Here is a 14,321-nt window from a genome sequence, read left to right as displayed (position 1 = left end):
TTTATTATACTGAGTTTAAAGCCAGACTATGTAACTTTTGAGAAAACAAATTCTACTTACAAATGAAAAGTTTAATTCTTAAGAAACAAAACACACCATTACTCAATTCAATACACTCAAGGTTGCTACAGCCTTACTTGGTCTGGTATGACCAGTAGCTTATGGTGGCTAATGTTAGCAAACTTTGAGTAAATACTGCTGTATAACAGACATTACTGAGTCAGTTCATTGACTCTTCGCCACTTGTGCTACTGTCACAATAACTTAGCATTTTAGCTAAATTCTAAAAAGTAGTGTAGCAATTTAGCATTATCCCATAATTGTCATGTGTAGATGCAATGGCCACTGCTCAGCAAATGTTGCATAGTCTCACTTTAAATCAATAACTATAAATTGGCAATTTAATTGATAGTTAATCTTGGTTCATCAAAGTAGTACTGATTTGACCAAAATGGAGTGTTTTGTATTTTATTAATGTATTTCTTTTTACCATTTCACATTAAAGGGGTCCCAAATTTGGCTAAAGCAAAAAGCCAGTTTACATTAGAACTGTGAAATCAAATGAACACTTGTTAAAATTTTTATGCTTTGCTTTGGGTTTTTGAATAGAATTGGTGGGTTTTCTAGATTTATTTCTAGGATGTCAGCATGTCATACTGCACTGAAAGTAGTCTAAATGTTAGTACTATTAATTTTAACTGAACTTTTTGATAGTTGAGGCTTATTGTACAACAATGGCCTTTTAGCTTACCATGAGTTACAGCAGGAGACTTATTGCAGGAGACGGACATTGTCATGTACAACACTCAGAGAAACAACTGAAGATACCATACTTCTTGTCTAATGCATTGGCTAGGGTTACTATCTCCTACCGGCAAACAGTATTGAGTGTTTTGGTGAAACAAAGAAGATTCCTAAAACTACCTAAAGGCATAGCAGCACTAAAGGAAAGTCATATAAAGTATTCATGTTGCATACCAGAAACTAAGGGCACCCATGTCATCTGCATTAGACGAGGGGAGCGTAATCTTGGTATCCTCAGTTGCTCACTTACGTGACGGAAACAGAGCCTTTAAGGTGTGAAATGAACACTCTTCTTCTGTTTTGCCAAGCGGGTGAGGAAAAGAAATAAAAAAAAATATGGTGATGGCATTTCAATATTTTGCACTATGACAATGGCAAATTAGAACACAAGAAAATAAATATCTGATGACACCTATTAATATTTTAACAATTGCATTATTTGTTAAACACAAAAATAACATCACATATTTACATTTAGTAAATAATTACTTCTGAAATTATTCTCTGATGGCAAGATAGGCTAAGTGACCTTTGCGTGCTACTTTACAAGAAAGCAATATACAAAACAAGGCGCTCAGGAGCAGATACAAAAGTTGTACTACACTAGACTTATCTTTATATAAAATGTTCAAGGATTCATGCATTTGGACTATAGAACATGCTGAGCTACAGACTACATAGTTCATCTTTCAGTACAACAAAACTATTTACTCTATTAGAAATTATTTGAGATCAAACACAGAATATATTCATAAAGCATCTGTTAGAATGCTAAATATGCATGTGCAAAAAGTGTTAACTGCTGTTTTTCAAGACATGACAGAACAAGTAAAAAGTCACAGGAGCTTTCCACCCTCCATTTTACTCTCATTGAGAATGCTTTATGAATACAATATATCCATGTATTATACAATGCAGAACTCCCCCCTTCACAGCAGTAAACATGAAAAATAAAAGTACCTCTGTCAAGTATTAGTCTTAAAGTTTTATTTTTTTCATAGACCTTAGACATCTATTTATTTACAGTGTAATGCTCCAAATCAGAAATCCCATTGTACTTCAATGAGACACACACACGCACAGACACAAAACTAAAAGGAGATAGAGGGAACTAAAAAGAGTAAATGGATGACAGAGGGCTAGTACTGCGAAGGAGCATGTACCCTTTTGGTCTTTATCCGTGCTGGAGTGTCCTGGGGGTATCGAGATGGTGAGTCTGTGAGAAAAACCTCTACATCATCAGGCACTTCTTCTAGAAAGTTGGAAGGAACAAGTCCCTTGTGTCCATTGAGCTCGCCCTGAGGAGTACACAAGCACAGTGAGACTCCCTCTGCTGTATTTAACTTTAAATGTTACCCTATAGTTTAACAATTTCTCCCAATACTTTGAGGAGACACAGAATTTCAAATTAAAGCTGCATTAGAGTTGAGAAATGGGAGGAACTGCTGATGCCAGAATTATTTTTCACCACTGCTAATAGAGTTGCGAAGGGAGAGGGGCAACTGGTGTGTTTGTAATGTAATGCCCCTATAGGTTTATGTTATGGTCACCAGTTGCAAATCAGACACTTTGTTGTTAAAACTCGAAAACAAAACAGAATTCACCCACATTTCACCCAGAATTTAAAAGTGAATTTATTTAAGCTGAAGATGGTGTTTTCAGTTTTCTCAACACCGTCATCTTTAGCTTCAACCCGCCGTTAGCAGTGCACGTCACAGAAATTTAAACTCAGTGAATTTTCTTTGCCAAAATGCACCTTGGGAGTTGTAGTTAACATCAACCTTGACGTTTTTATGTACACATGCTTGTACCTTTGTCTTTTCATCAAAGAACCATATTATGTCTTAATTATTTGCTCATCTTTTGTGCTGATGATTCAACAGACGCCTATCATTTCATACACATCCAAGTCCTGGAAGTAAAATTTTGTCTATGCAGTAAATGAACAACATTTTTACTTTTGGGACCATGGATACCCAAAATTAATCCTCCCACTTAACAACTCTATGAGTAAGTTTGCACAGATGTGCTTACTGTAGTACACCTGTAAGGATGCATTGTGCTCTGAATAGAAAAAAAACAGAAACAGATGCTCAACAGAAATAGAAATGTTTAGTACTTACATAGTAAAAGCCATCTTCATCTATTTCACCGAAAACTGTGATAACGTCACCGGCACAGAAAGTCAGTTCAGCCTGTCAAAGAAGAAAGAGCCTTAAGATACATTTGGCCTGTTGTACTTTTCTTGTTGTTTACAGCAGTTTACGTGTGCCGAGGACTTTCCAAAACATCAAATCTACTGGGGTTTGATGAGTTTGAAATGCTGTGCTTCATTCTCCAAATCAATGTGATGCATCTTAAACACAAGTGTCAATTCAGTCTCTTGCAGACTGTTGCAACTGTAAATGCATCAAATGTTGGAACTTTGAAGACAGGATTGCAACACACTGGGCATCTCTCCTACGGGATTCTCGAAAACACACAAACCAAACATAGTGTATGTACATTATGTAGGAGACAGGTCAACACAAAAGACCAAACCGAGGAGGGGAGATGCTGGCTCAGGCAGTGCATGAGGGGCTGTGTTCATGACCACCAGGGACAGACGGCCGTGGCCCGTCATCCAAAGCCCACCTCCTCGTTTGCACTCCAACAAACGGGGGAGGAAACACACACACAGAGCAGACAGGACTATACCCTCCTCACCCTCACTCACCTCCTCATTCAGTCTGTTGCCCTCATACTGTGTCGGTGGCAGTGCCAATAGAAAGGTGAGAGTAAGTGAACGGTGGGAGGGGCAAAAAAACAGCACGGGAAAGTAATTCAATCCTCAAGCTTACACAGTGCTAACTGTAGCTCCTCATTCAACCTCACCTGTGCACATTTTGCCCTGAATCGCACGTAAAGGAATAGTTCGACAAGAGATAGATAAGAAGATCTACTATATCTGTCCATTAAATATGAAGCTACAGCTAGGAGATTGTTAGCTTAGCTTGACATAAAGACTGGAAGCACGCTAATTAACACGTTATCACGTTTAATCTGTACAAAACTGGGGGTTATGTGTCAGACTATTTCTTGGCCAGGCTCAAGTCTTGTTGCAACCGTGAAGTTGCCAGGTAACCTCCTGTAAAACCCCAAATTGTCTTTGGTTTTTGTACAGATTAAACAAACGAGGTATAACATGTTAATTGGTGTGCTTTAGAGGTGCTAATTTATTAAAACTAGACAGAGCCAGACTAGCTGTTTCCCCTTGCTTCCAGTCTTTGAGCTAACCGTCCTCTGGCTGTAGCTTCATATTCAACGGACAGACACGAAAGTGGTATCGATTTCATCTTGCTCGGCAACAGAGTGAATAAACATATTTCCCAAAATGGCAAACTATTCCTTTGAATTCTGAATTGACTAAACTACAAATACAACATTTTCATCTTTGTGCCTGTGCAACTCAAAATATTTTGTGCTTTGATTTTATGCATTTGTTAACATAATGGTGGTAAGAGAGAATGGTCAAGACAAAGTGAATAGCTGGAGCCACAGGAGGACAAGGAGGACAGTACCTCTACATCAACGTTAGGGGAGCTCTCGCGAGGGTCATAGTCGTACAGAGCCACCATTCTCCGCGTTGACATTGGATGTTGACGGCCACTCCGCCTGTTCCTCTCTATGGAGAGGAAAAGTAATAAAAGACAGAAAACTAATCAGTGGGAATAATGTAAAAACTTTCCTGAAGGATGTGATGACCAGTGACGATACATAATAGCCTTGCGAGTCCAACAATCTTTGCAATCTGATCTTTTGGCTTGCAAGGTAAACTGTTCATGTTCATAGTTAGGGAAAGCTCAGTGACAGCAAATATAGTGGAAATGAGCTAAAAGCAGTTCATACATGAATAAGGATGGTGAGAAGTGAAAAAAACAGTAAAGTAAAGTTAAGCAGAGAGCAGAAGAGCATCTCGCTGAACACAGACCTCTCTTGGACTTTCTGGACCTGCGATTTATTGAGCGGCCATCTTTGAAACGGTCACAGTTCACTTTACAGGAAAGCAGAAAAACATAATTAAGTGGGGAGACTAGAGGAAAGGAGAAATGTGTCAGTAAAAGACAGTTCAGCAGAGAATTAAGTTGGCCAGAAAGACACAGAGGGTAGAAGGGCAAAGTAAGAAAAAAAGAAGCTGAGGTGGTCCTGTAGGAAAGTGATATCTCACCTAACTTCTCCACAGGAGTGTTGAGTGGCAGAAAGCCCTGTTTGAGGAGCTGGTCCATCATTTCGTCATCCTCTGTTTGGATCTCAGAGACCATGTTACAGGGGATCAGACCCACTCGGTCTCGGATCTCTGCCCTGTAGAAGCCATCCGTGTCTTTGTTCCCAAACACCTAAAGGAACAACAAAGTGTCAGGAAACAAAGGACAGATACCATAAATACTGCAACTAGGAGTGGTGTCTAAGAATCAAGACACCACCTTGATGATCTGGCCCTCCTTGAATGGCAGCTCCTCATCAGCAGCGTCAGGGTTGGGAGACATGGACATGGGGTCATAGTCAAACAGAGCCACAAACACACGGGTCATCTCCTCTGGCTCCGATTCCTCATAGTAATCCGGGGAGCGCCGTTCCCGCCCGTGTCTGCGCCCACCATAGCCGTCTGAAACATAGAGGAGGCCTCTGCTGCTACTACCAGCCTTATACAGCCACGCTGGCTGTAGAGGCAATGAGAGCAGAAGATGTCTCTTTGTTAGAGCTGACAGGGGAGAGGGCGATGAGATGCATGTGTGAAAAAAGAGCCAGGGATCGAATGCGATAATTATGCTTTTAGTTTTAATCTCTTTTACTTTGGAAACAATACTGCTGTTGTGTTCACGCACAAAAAGCAAAGAATGCTTTTACAATAAAGGCTTGGTACAATCGTATAGCACACAGCAGGGTTCTTCGTTCACACATCTCTGCTTGCTGGCGTGACAGTCACTAAACATCATAGAACACAGTACAACACAGCACAGATAGGAAACACAAGCAGTTTTTGGGGTGCAAGGGAAACTCAATGACTGTGCACACCAGGAGGACACATGTAACACTGCACTATTGTTCATTGCTGTTTCACTGCCTTATCTCACAGAGGCTGATCAACATGCATGCTTTCCCGGGATTGGACATGATGAGGCGAGCATTCCTACATCAAATGCAGGTGTACTGTCATGCTTCTAGGCCACATCTGTAAACAATGTGCAGTGAAAAGGGGCAAAGGAGGCACGTTCCCAAGGGAGATAACACATCAAATGCCCCAGCAGTTCCTGGCAACGCAGATATCAGTGACAGTGAGGGGGAATGGATGAACCTGATATCAGTTACCCATGCTTCTCATGGATCACCATGTTAAATGTTTCAATGGCAGATTGTAAGGCTGAATAATGGCTCAGAGATACTGCAACCAGTACTAACTAAGCAACTGAAATATGCTTTTTGGAAGATGTAAAACATGATTTTGATGACAGCAGAGGTAATGAATGTGCAACTGAGTGATACCAACAAGGCAAGAATGCACCAACTCATCCAGTAATGTGTCTTTCCTTCTCACTGTATTGTAAACAGGTCATGCAAAATTAACAAAGGAAAATGGCTACTGGCTCATGAAGGCATGAGGAAGGAAAAGAGGAGGTGGCGGAGAAGCTGAGGAAGAGGAGCGCGGTCCAAGTTGCAGTGGGGTGGGAGAGTAGCCCGGATATGGAGGGTGAATGGGAAGAGTGAGTGAGTTGGGGTTTCTTGGGATTGAAGGTGTAGGAGTACATACAGGGAAGGGATTTTCATTCTCCAGCAACTGGGAAAAGTGGCCAGTCTTGTCTTCCCCCGTCAGCTTTATTCAGCTAAGCTAAGCTAAACTAAACAAAGCAGTTAACTGTCCAGCACAGAACAAAGACCACCATGATATCACTGCATATGTTCAAGAACGATTCTTGGCCTTTTCTGACATTGTCAAGGTCAATTGTCATCTTGGAGAGAAGCTGCACCACATACCATATTGATCCTCTGAGGACATAGATCGCCATATCCTGCGGCGAGCTACACTGCCATAGTAAACATCCTCCTTGACGGGTGAGAGGTTCCCCTCACTCCCCTCACTGTTACTGTCCATGGTGATCTCTATAGAAGACACCAATCACAACGTTACGGTCAGAGATCCCCCGCACACACACTCTGCTCTACCCCATGGCCCATTCACTCATGCTGAGACAGTAGGATGATGGTTGCCCTGAGGTGGGGGGGGTGTACAAGGCAACAGGTTTCACTCTGGAGTCACTGGGTGTAAAACAGCAATGCTTGCACTGTTGCAGGGAGGTCAAATTGGGTGGTCAAGTAAACATGTTAACCCACAGTAAACACAGGCATAGGGAGTGTATCTGGGATAACTTTCCTGCAAAACTGCGAGTGAACATTTGGCGAATCCAGCTCGTGAGGATGGACAGCTACAAGGTGTGCAAACACCCCACAAAATAAGGTTCTACGTGGTTGTTTAAGCTCTATGGGAGAGATGTACAGCTCGGCTCACATGGGTAAGGGAAACACATGGTATAAATAGCACAAACATCAGTGGCCCTGCAGGTGGGGATGAGGCGTCTCCTCATGTGGTGACCTCACTAACCAATGGATGGGATGGGCCGTTGCTGAGGGGGGGTGCCGATGTGAACCAGCCTCCTCCCTGAGTGGTCCAGGCGATCAGCTCCTCCATGTGATGATGAGTTCCCAATGATCTTTAGAGTAAAAAACAACACATAAGAGGTTAGAACAGCAAACCGCCTGCATTGTGAAGATAAGTAAACATTTAAAATCATTTAAAAGAATCCCACAATCCTGTTAAACCAACTAAAAAACCATAAGAGCAAATGATGTGGCTTCCATTTGTCCTTAGGGAGGCAAAAATAATAGTAAAAGAAATCCATAAAACCATAAATAAACCCAAGAAACCATCAAAACAAGTAAATCAAATCAACCCCAACACAATACGGACTGGGGGTTAGGAAGGGTCAGATGTTTAGCTAAAGACCATTTGTTTGGTTTGTTTTGTTCTGTGCATGTCAACTCCTTGATGAGAAAAGAAAGCAAATGACGGTACAAAAGACAAAAATGATGAAGTAAAGAATAGAGAGAAAGAGTGGATGAGAAGAAAAAAAAAGTGGAGGGTGAGTGTGATTGAGAATGGATAAAGATGTGGTTAGATGAGCAAAGCCATTATAGCTTCAGCCTGGGGCCTTGTATTGCAAAAATCAAAACATTTAATACATGAAAAATGATGATGAACAAGGGAATTTTTTGCTGAAACAAATGAAAGAGACAAGCAAGAGATGATGTGTATGGGTTGAAGGTTAAATGAATCACCGTAGGCTGCAAAAGTCTTGATCTGGCCTTATTTTGTATGTGAAGCAATGAGCAATGAAATAAAGCTCCAAGCACAAGGTGGAGCGATATGGCTGCAGCTCTAGAGGCCGAGACATGGAGAGCAACAAATGAAGCCGGCAGCTGGCAGAGAGAAGGCAGGGGCAGGGGAAAAAAAGACGGGAGCAGCACGTCCCCATGCACTGCACAGAGACTTTCCTTTAAATGGAACCTTTCTCTTTAAAGACATGAGAAGTCAAAACTTAGTTAAATGGCCTTTAGGTAATTGAAAGCTTTACTTTAAAATCCACCTGACATTCTAAGTACAAGCAAAGTAATTCACGCAAAATAAAACACCAAATCAGACCAACCATGGACATGTGATAACTTGTCACAAAATGAAAAACGAAATGCCAAATAAAGAGAGGGGGGTAATCATAAAGAAAAACAGACAACATCAAGAAAACAGAATGGCTGCAGCTTGCTGATGGAAAGTACAGCAGAAAGCCTGAATCACACACCAGCGGCTGGTCCCGGTTGAGCCTGGACAAAGACTGGGCCCTAGCCTCCCTGTGGGGGCTGTAATAGACCCTGTCCAGCTCGTTCAGCCTGCCCTCGCTCAGGGTCCCTTCCCTGGAGTAGTTTCGCTGCCCAGCCTCCCGACCAGGCCCAAAGTGCTCCCTGTTCCTAAAGTCACCAGTGTGTACCGACTTGGCTGCAGTCACTGGAATGTCAGAGAACTCCTCCTCCACGCTGCACTGACGGGTCAGAGTTCTTTTACGGCCCATAGCCAGCGCCCGCCTTTCTACCGGGCCTTCACAGTGGATGATGTGCACGGGGCCCCGCATGGGGCTCCCATGAGCATAGTACCCTCGATAACCCCGACCTAGAGAGCCTTCTTCCTCACTGCCGCAGTCTAAACCACTGTCAGGACTCTTGGTGTTCTGGCGGTTGGGTCGTCCCAAGCTGCGGTCGTCTGGGTTGTAGCAGTAGCGGCTGTCTGTAAAGCGAGGGGAAGAGCGCTGGCGCTGCAGGTGGCGGGAGTTCTTGCTGGGGGTGAGATGGGTCGGCACGTGAGGGTCCTGATGGTACATCCTCCGCTGAGTGTATGGCGTTCCCGGCCGCCCACCGTCTTCGAAACACAAGCGCTGGCCCATGCTGTCCACACTGTCCAACTCTTCCTCAGCCACCTCGGGGATGCTGTGGAGACGCTTGCTGCGGAGCGATTTCTGCTTCACCACCTCCCTCTGGAGGTCCCAACAGTCTCTTTCCTCGGCTAAGTCCTGACGCTTATAATATGCCTTCAGTCATGACCAAGAGGTAAAGTTCCACAATTTCACAGTTCAGTTAGTCAGTTCAATTGAAAAGGTTCAGTTTAGATTTTTGTGAGGGGGGTTGAAAGGTTTTTCGAAGGTTTTAGAACAGGCAGGAAACAACACAGTATGTGAATAGAACAATGGGGGGGGAAGACAAAATAAAGACAGAATTAGTCATTTGTGGCAATGTAGTAAGACATGCAGTCTCATTCCGTGAGGAGGAAATGGCATGCTCTGAATAGGAATCTGTGAAGGCTCAAATATGGAGTGATAACTGATAAACTGAGTGTGGGCACGAAGGTTAAATGTGGAAAAGGGAATTTCACTTGTGAGAAATTAGAAATATCCAAACAAAAAGTAAGTGACAGGCTTAGTTAGTGCTATGGATGATCAATGTGGATGAAATGAATAAATACACCATTAAAAAAAGCCATAAATTAACAACATGAAGCTGAGTGAGTAGAAGAATCAGCTGCTAAGGACATACTGTATTAGGACACTTCTTTAGCAACAATTTCAAAATGTAGTGAAACATACAGAACTTACAGAAGCAAATTTGACAATTCATCTTTAACTATTCCCATAACAATATCTTATTTAATTTTGTTATATCATAACTATACATATTTTTAAATAATAATGTTTTTACAGAAATACAAGGGGAATGGATAATGTGCAACAGTGATTTACAAATAGATGGCCATGACAAAAAGGAGATGCACCATTGGTGTATTTAAAGAGTAAATACACCAGTGAATACCTCTCACTAACACCACATTACTGTACATACTGGACATAAACAGGGATAACCTAAGCAAATTTGCAGTTACCTGGTATTGATTTTATATTGTATACTATAATACAGAGGACCAATCAGCCACTACAGTATTATCATGATGGCACATTGGCTTTACATCCACACATCACCACTGACAGACCAAATGAAGACAGGATCATGTACAGACAATGTTAACATCTACATCGACAATAGAAAAATTAAACATTAGGACATGACAGACATAAACAAAAGTGAATATTTCCATTTAAGTACTCACTTAAATGAGATTCCCATATGCACTTCATATGCCATGACACTTTGATACAGTACAGTATATTAAAATTGGCACTTCAAAATCACATTCTAACTTTTGACTTTAAAACTTATAACACTCCTTCTGTGCAGTATAAAGAGCATCAAAATGCAATGCAAACCATACAAAACATTATGCTTTTTGTTTACAGCCTTCCCCTCTCGCATGCTGTATAGTTATGTATACACAGCCATTCCCATGAGCTCAGCCTCGAATGTATAAAGCAGTGCTGGCGGAGCGGGGTGGAGGAGCACGCTGGGGTAGGGAGGCTGATTCGGCTAACGCAAGGCAGGGGAACTCAGCCAGGCAAAGCCACGACGGGCCTATTTGTAGAGCCCGTGAGAGAGAGCAGGTACCTCTGCAGGTGGCAAGACCCTCCCTAAACCTCTGTCTTCCCCACCTTCCTCTGTCCTCCCCGTGGCCACAACAGACTGAAGGTGTGCAGTATGTACCTTAAGAGTGTTGTGAGAGTTGATACTGCGCCTGCGGCCCTCCTCCAGTTGCATCTCAGAGTAAAGATCTTCCTCGTCCTCCTCCATTATGTCAGACAGGTCAGAACCCCGGCTACTCTCCGTGTGGTACTCCTCACTGTGGCTGTAGGGGTGATGTTGGTGCTAAGGGAAAACAAGACAAAAGTTCATAGTTTTATATTCTTATCTTTTTAATTTGGTGACATCTTTGGTACTGGATTATGTGGCAATAGTTATCATTACCAAAGAGACGAAGGAAAGTGCCTACAATTCAGAATACCACAGCACTGACTGATTAGCACCAATGACATCACCTTAAGACTTGGACACCTCCATACAAGTGCAGAATCAACATACAGAATTTCCTTTAGCTTTCAATATTTATGTATGTAAACAAGTCTACTGGCTGGAGGGTCCAGCTATTGGTTGATTTCCAATCAAAGCCAGAATGTGGCGCTCACAAAGTTGTGTGTGTTGGTGACTCTTAAAATTATTAAAACTAAAATTATGCAAATGTTTTGCAAAGTAAAATTTCAGTTTATAACTGGATTTGTTAACACTTTGTTAACACTTTTTCTCCTTCTTTTAAAAGTATTTATTTTAAAAAATGAAAAAAAGTCTATAATATTGATGCAGTACAGATGCAGGAATGCATATTAAGATTTGATGGGATGGGATTTTATTGGCTTCAGTTTGATTTTGCCTACATGTAGATAATTGATTCCATGCTCTTCCTAGAAACAAGTAATGCACACTCACTGATTGGCTGAGCACAGCTTGTTGTGTTGTCTGTAAAGTACCTGTCTGCCCAACTCTGAGCCTCTGAGGAATTCATCCACCGAGGCTCCTCTCCTCCTCGCATGAGGAGAGTCGTAACCATCCTCCTCCTCATCAGAGTTGAGTGGTTGCAAGGCGTTGCCTCGCTCACTAAAGATATTCCTTTTTTCAACCTGATAAGAGAAATGTTTGACATTTAGATTGATAAATGATCCAAATAATTTAGTTTAATTATTATTTTTTCTTGAACCAAGTGAAAAAATTGAGTGAGATCCATTTTTTTGCCAATGTAGTTTCATAATAACTTTCAAGAGACGATAATACTTGTGTTCATGGATTTTCAGAAACAAGTGAAATTATCTTATCATCCTGACAGATATTTACATTAGCATAATGAAAAATCAGATTCCCGTGCTCAATACTAGATTCTATCACATGTTAAGATGAATGCTGTTTTATAATTAAATCCCCACGCACCCGGTTGCCCTCGGCAAACACTCTCTGGGCAGCTTCCCTGGCCATGGCCTTGGCGATGGTGTTGGGGATGGGGACTCCCTGAGGCTGCGGCAGGATCCTCTGAGGAGAGGGCGATCGCCGTGGCTGGAAGTGTGGCGGCTCCAGGTTGGATCCACGCATGGGAGGCAGCGGAGAGGGGGATCGCTCCCAGGGCTGGGCTGACCGCAGGCCCACCTCATGCTCTTTGGTTTCTGGCTCTCTGGCACTTACTAACGGTTTGGACTTGGGCATGGGGTGGCGCTGGAAATGACCCTGGGGTTGAGGAGGGGGGTGGCGAATGGGCTGCGAATGCGGCTGTGCGTGGGGAAGCGTGTGGGGCTGGGCTCGAGGCAGAGGCTGCACCTGGGGCTGAGGGTGATTCGGGGGGTATGTTGATGGGTAAGGAGGATGGGTTTGTGAGTGTACCGGATGGGACTGCGGGTGGGGGACAGGGTGGGGAGGTGCAGTGGTTCTGTGGGAGAGGCGTGGAGAGCCCAAGAGATTGTGCGGGATGATGGCCACAGGCGAGTCCTGGGACTCTCCTTGTGTTGATAACGTCCTTACAATGACTTCCCTGGCCTCCAGACACTGAATCCTGTTTAACTCCACGGTCACATAGTCTGCTGTGGGGTATAAGACCTCTGCTATCTGCATTCACAAAGGAACCAGAGAGTCCTTACCAAAGGGCAATTCAGAATGTCAGCATACAAAAGTACTTACTCTGTAACCCTACCATCATACTAACATATCTACATTTGTAGATTCTTATCTGTTGGCTGAAAAGAAATACCTGATCATCAAGAAATAAAAAAACTACTATCATAACACACAGATTTGTGGATGTTGGAGCTCTATACTATAGTACCCACGTCAAGCCTGTTGAAAAATGGTCATATTTATTTTTCCTCTGTCGAGCATGCTGATTTTGGTTTAAAAATAAACTGGACACGTGTCGTGGTTGATTCACATTTGCACGCACAAACACACACAAAAACACAGACAACAAAAACAATAGCTGTCAGTGGAAAAGGGACGTCATAGTGACGCAGCACCATGGAGCCTGTTGCAGCTGTCTTTTTTGAATTTATGTCTTAAGTAATGTTAATGCTTGTCCCTGGGGGCTGGATATCAGCATTATATAATTTCTCCAGGAGATGGCAATAGAGCACTACTCATAGAAGTCACTATTGAGGAAGGAAAAGGCTAAATATTTTTAAGAACTGTATTGCAAGACAAAAAAAAAAAAAAAAAAAACTGTTCTGACATTTGGTACCTTTTGTCCCTTTGTGCACACGGCATAGCCAATCACACTGGCCCCGTTGGAGGTTCCTGAAGACGTCAGAGGCGGCGGCTTCCATCTGACCTGCAGGACCCCGGGTGTCTGACCACACTGGACCTGCACTTCCTGGGGAGGGAGAGGGGGCCCTGGGGAGCACAACACACACACTGGATAAGGAGAGAAAAAAAGACAGTTCAACAGTGGCTGAACCATTTCTGCCAATTTGATTTAAAAAGAATGTGCTGACCTCATTTCTATGGACATCTCGCATTCAATAACCATTTCACAGTGGTATGAAATAAGGATATTCTCATTCTAGGGGAACTGTATTGCATGTCTCACATCTAAAGTAATGTGTACAGCCTAACCACGTGGTATTACCAAGAATTGTATTAAAAACATAATGTATACTAAATTTTAAATTATTCTAAAAGCATTTTCAATTTCACTGAAAGGAACAGCTGGTATGTGGTCAGTGACAGCTGAATGTAGCATTTATTATATTCAAATATTGGAATTTGTAGGATGATTTTGTTATATTTATGCTCATCTCTGTGCAGGTTCATGGTGTGTATCCTGAGATTTGTTTATATGCGTATCGGGTGCAAGCGTTATATTGGGCCAACATTGGGCCATCAATGTATGTATAGCAATATCCTGTTGCCAGATTCTCTGACAATATTCTATGGAGCATCAAAAAAAAAAACAGTTTGCTATTTCC

General features: G+C 42.5%; 1 protein-coding gene across 36 annotated transcripts in view; it reads right to left on the bottom strand.

Moving 5' to 3' along the window:
• The window catches only part of rimbp2b (RIMS binding protein 2b), an 84,267-nt gene that overhangs the window by 3,164 nt on the left and 66,782 nt on the right, over positions 1–14,321 (bottom strand). For 15 of the 36 annotated variants that reach the window (XM_044196482.1, XM_044196483.1, XM_044196486.1 and 12 more), the window contains 14 exons: positions 13,595–13,767; positions 12,304–12,969; positions 11,850–11,999; positions 11,032–11,193; positions 8,694–9,473; positions 7,442–7,550; positions 6,817–6,942; positions 5,268–5,449; positions 5,012–5,180; positions 4,775–4,837; positions 4,365–4,468; positions 3,521–3,547; positions 2,928–2,999; positions 1,968–2,102 (listed from right to left, as the gene is read on the bottom strand). In XM_044196482.1, coding sequence (XP_044052417.1) covers positions 1,968–2,102; positions 2,928–2,999; positions 3,521–3,547; positions 4,365–4,468; positions 4,775–4,837; positions 5,012–5,180; positions 5,268–5,449; positions 6,817–6,942; positions 7,442–7,550; positions 8,694–9,473; positions 11,032–11,193; positions 11,850–11,999; positions 12,304–12,969; positions 13,595–13,767 — 2,918 coding nt within the window. Of the gene's footprint in view, positions 1–978; positions 1,100–1,967; positions 2,103–2,927; positions 3,000–3,520; positions 3,548–4,364; positions 4,469–4,774; positions 4,838–5,011; positions 5,181–5,267; positions 5,505–6,816; positions 6,943–7,441; positions 7,551–8,693; positions 9,474–11,031; positions 11,194–11,849; positions 12,000–12,303; positions 12,970–13,594; positions 13,768–14,321 lie in introns of those variants that run through there. The other 21 variants (XR_006378057.1, XR_006378058.1, XR_006378054.1 and 18 more) reach the window with 20 other exon arrangements.

Source organism: Siniperca chuatsi, linkage group LG5 (assembly GCF_020085105.1).
Source record: "Siniperca chuatsi isolate FFG_IHB_CAS linkage group LG5, ASM2008510v1, whole genome shotgun sequence".
Lineage (NCBI taxonomy): Eukaryota > Metazoa > Chordata > Actinopteri > Centrarchiformes > Sinipercidae > Siniperca > Siniperca chuatsi.
Note: the sequence above shows the minus strand (reverse complement) of the source record. Positions and strands in the feature narration are given on the sequence as shown.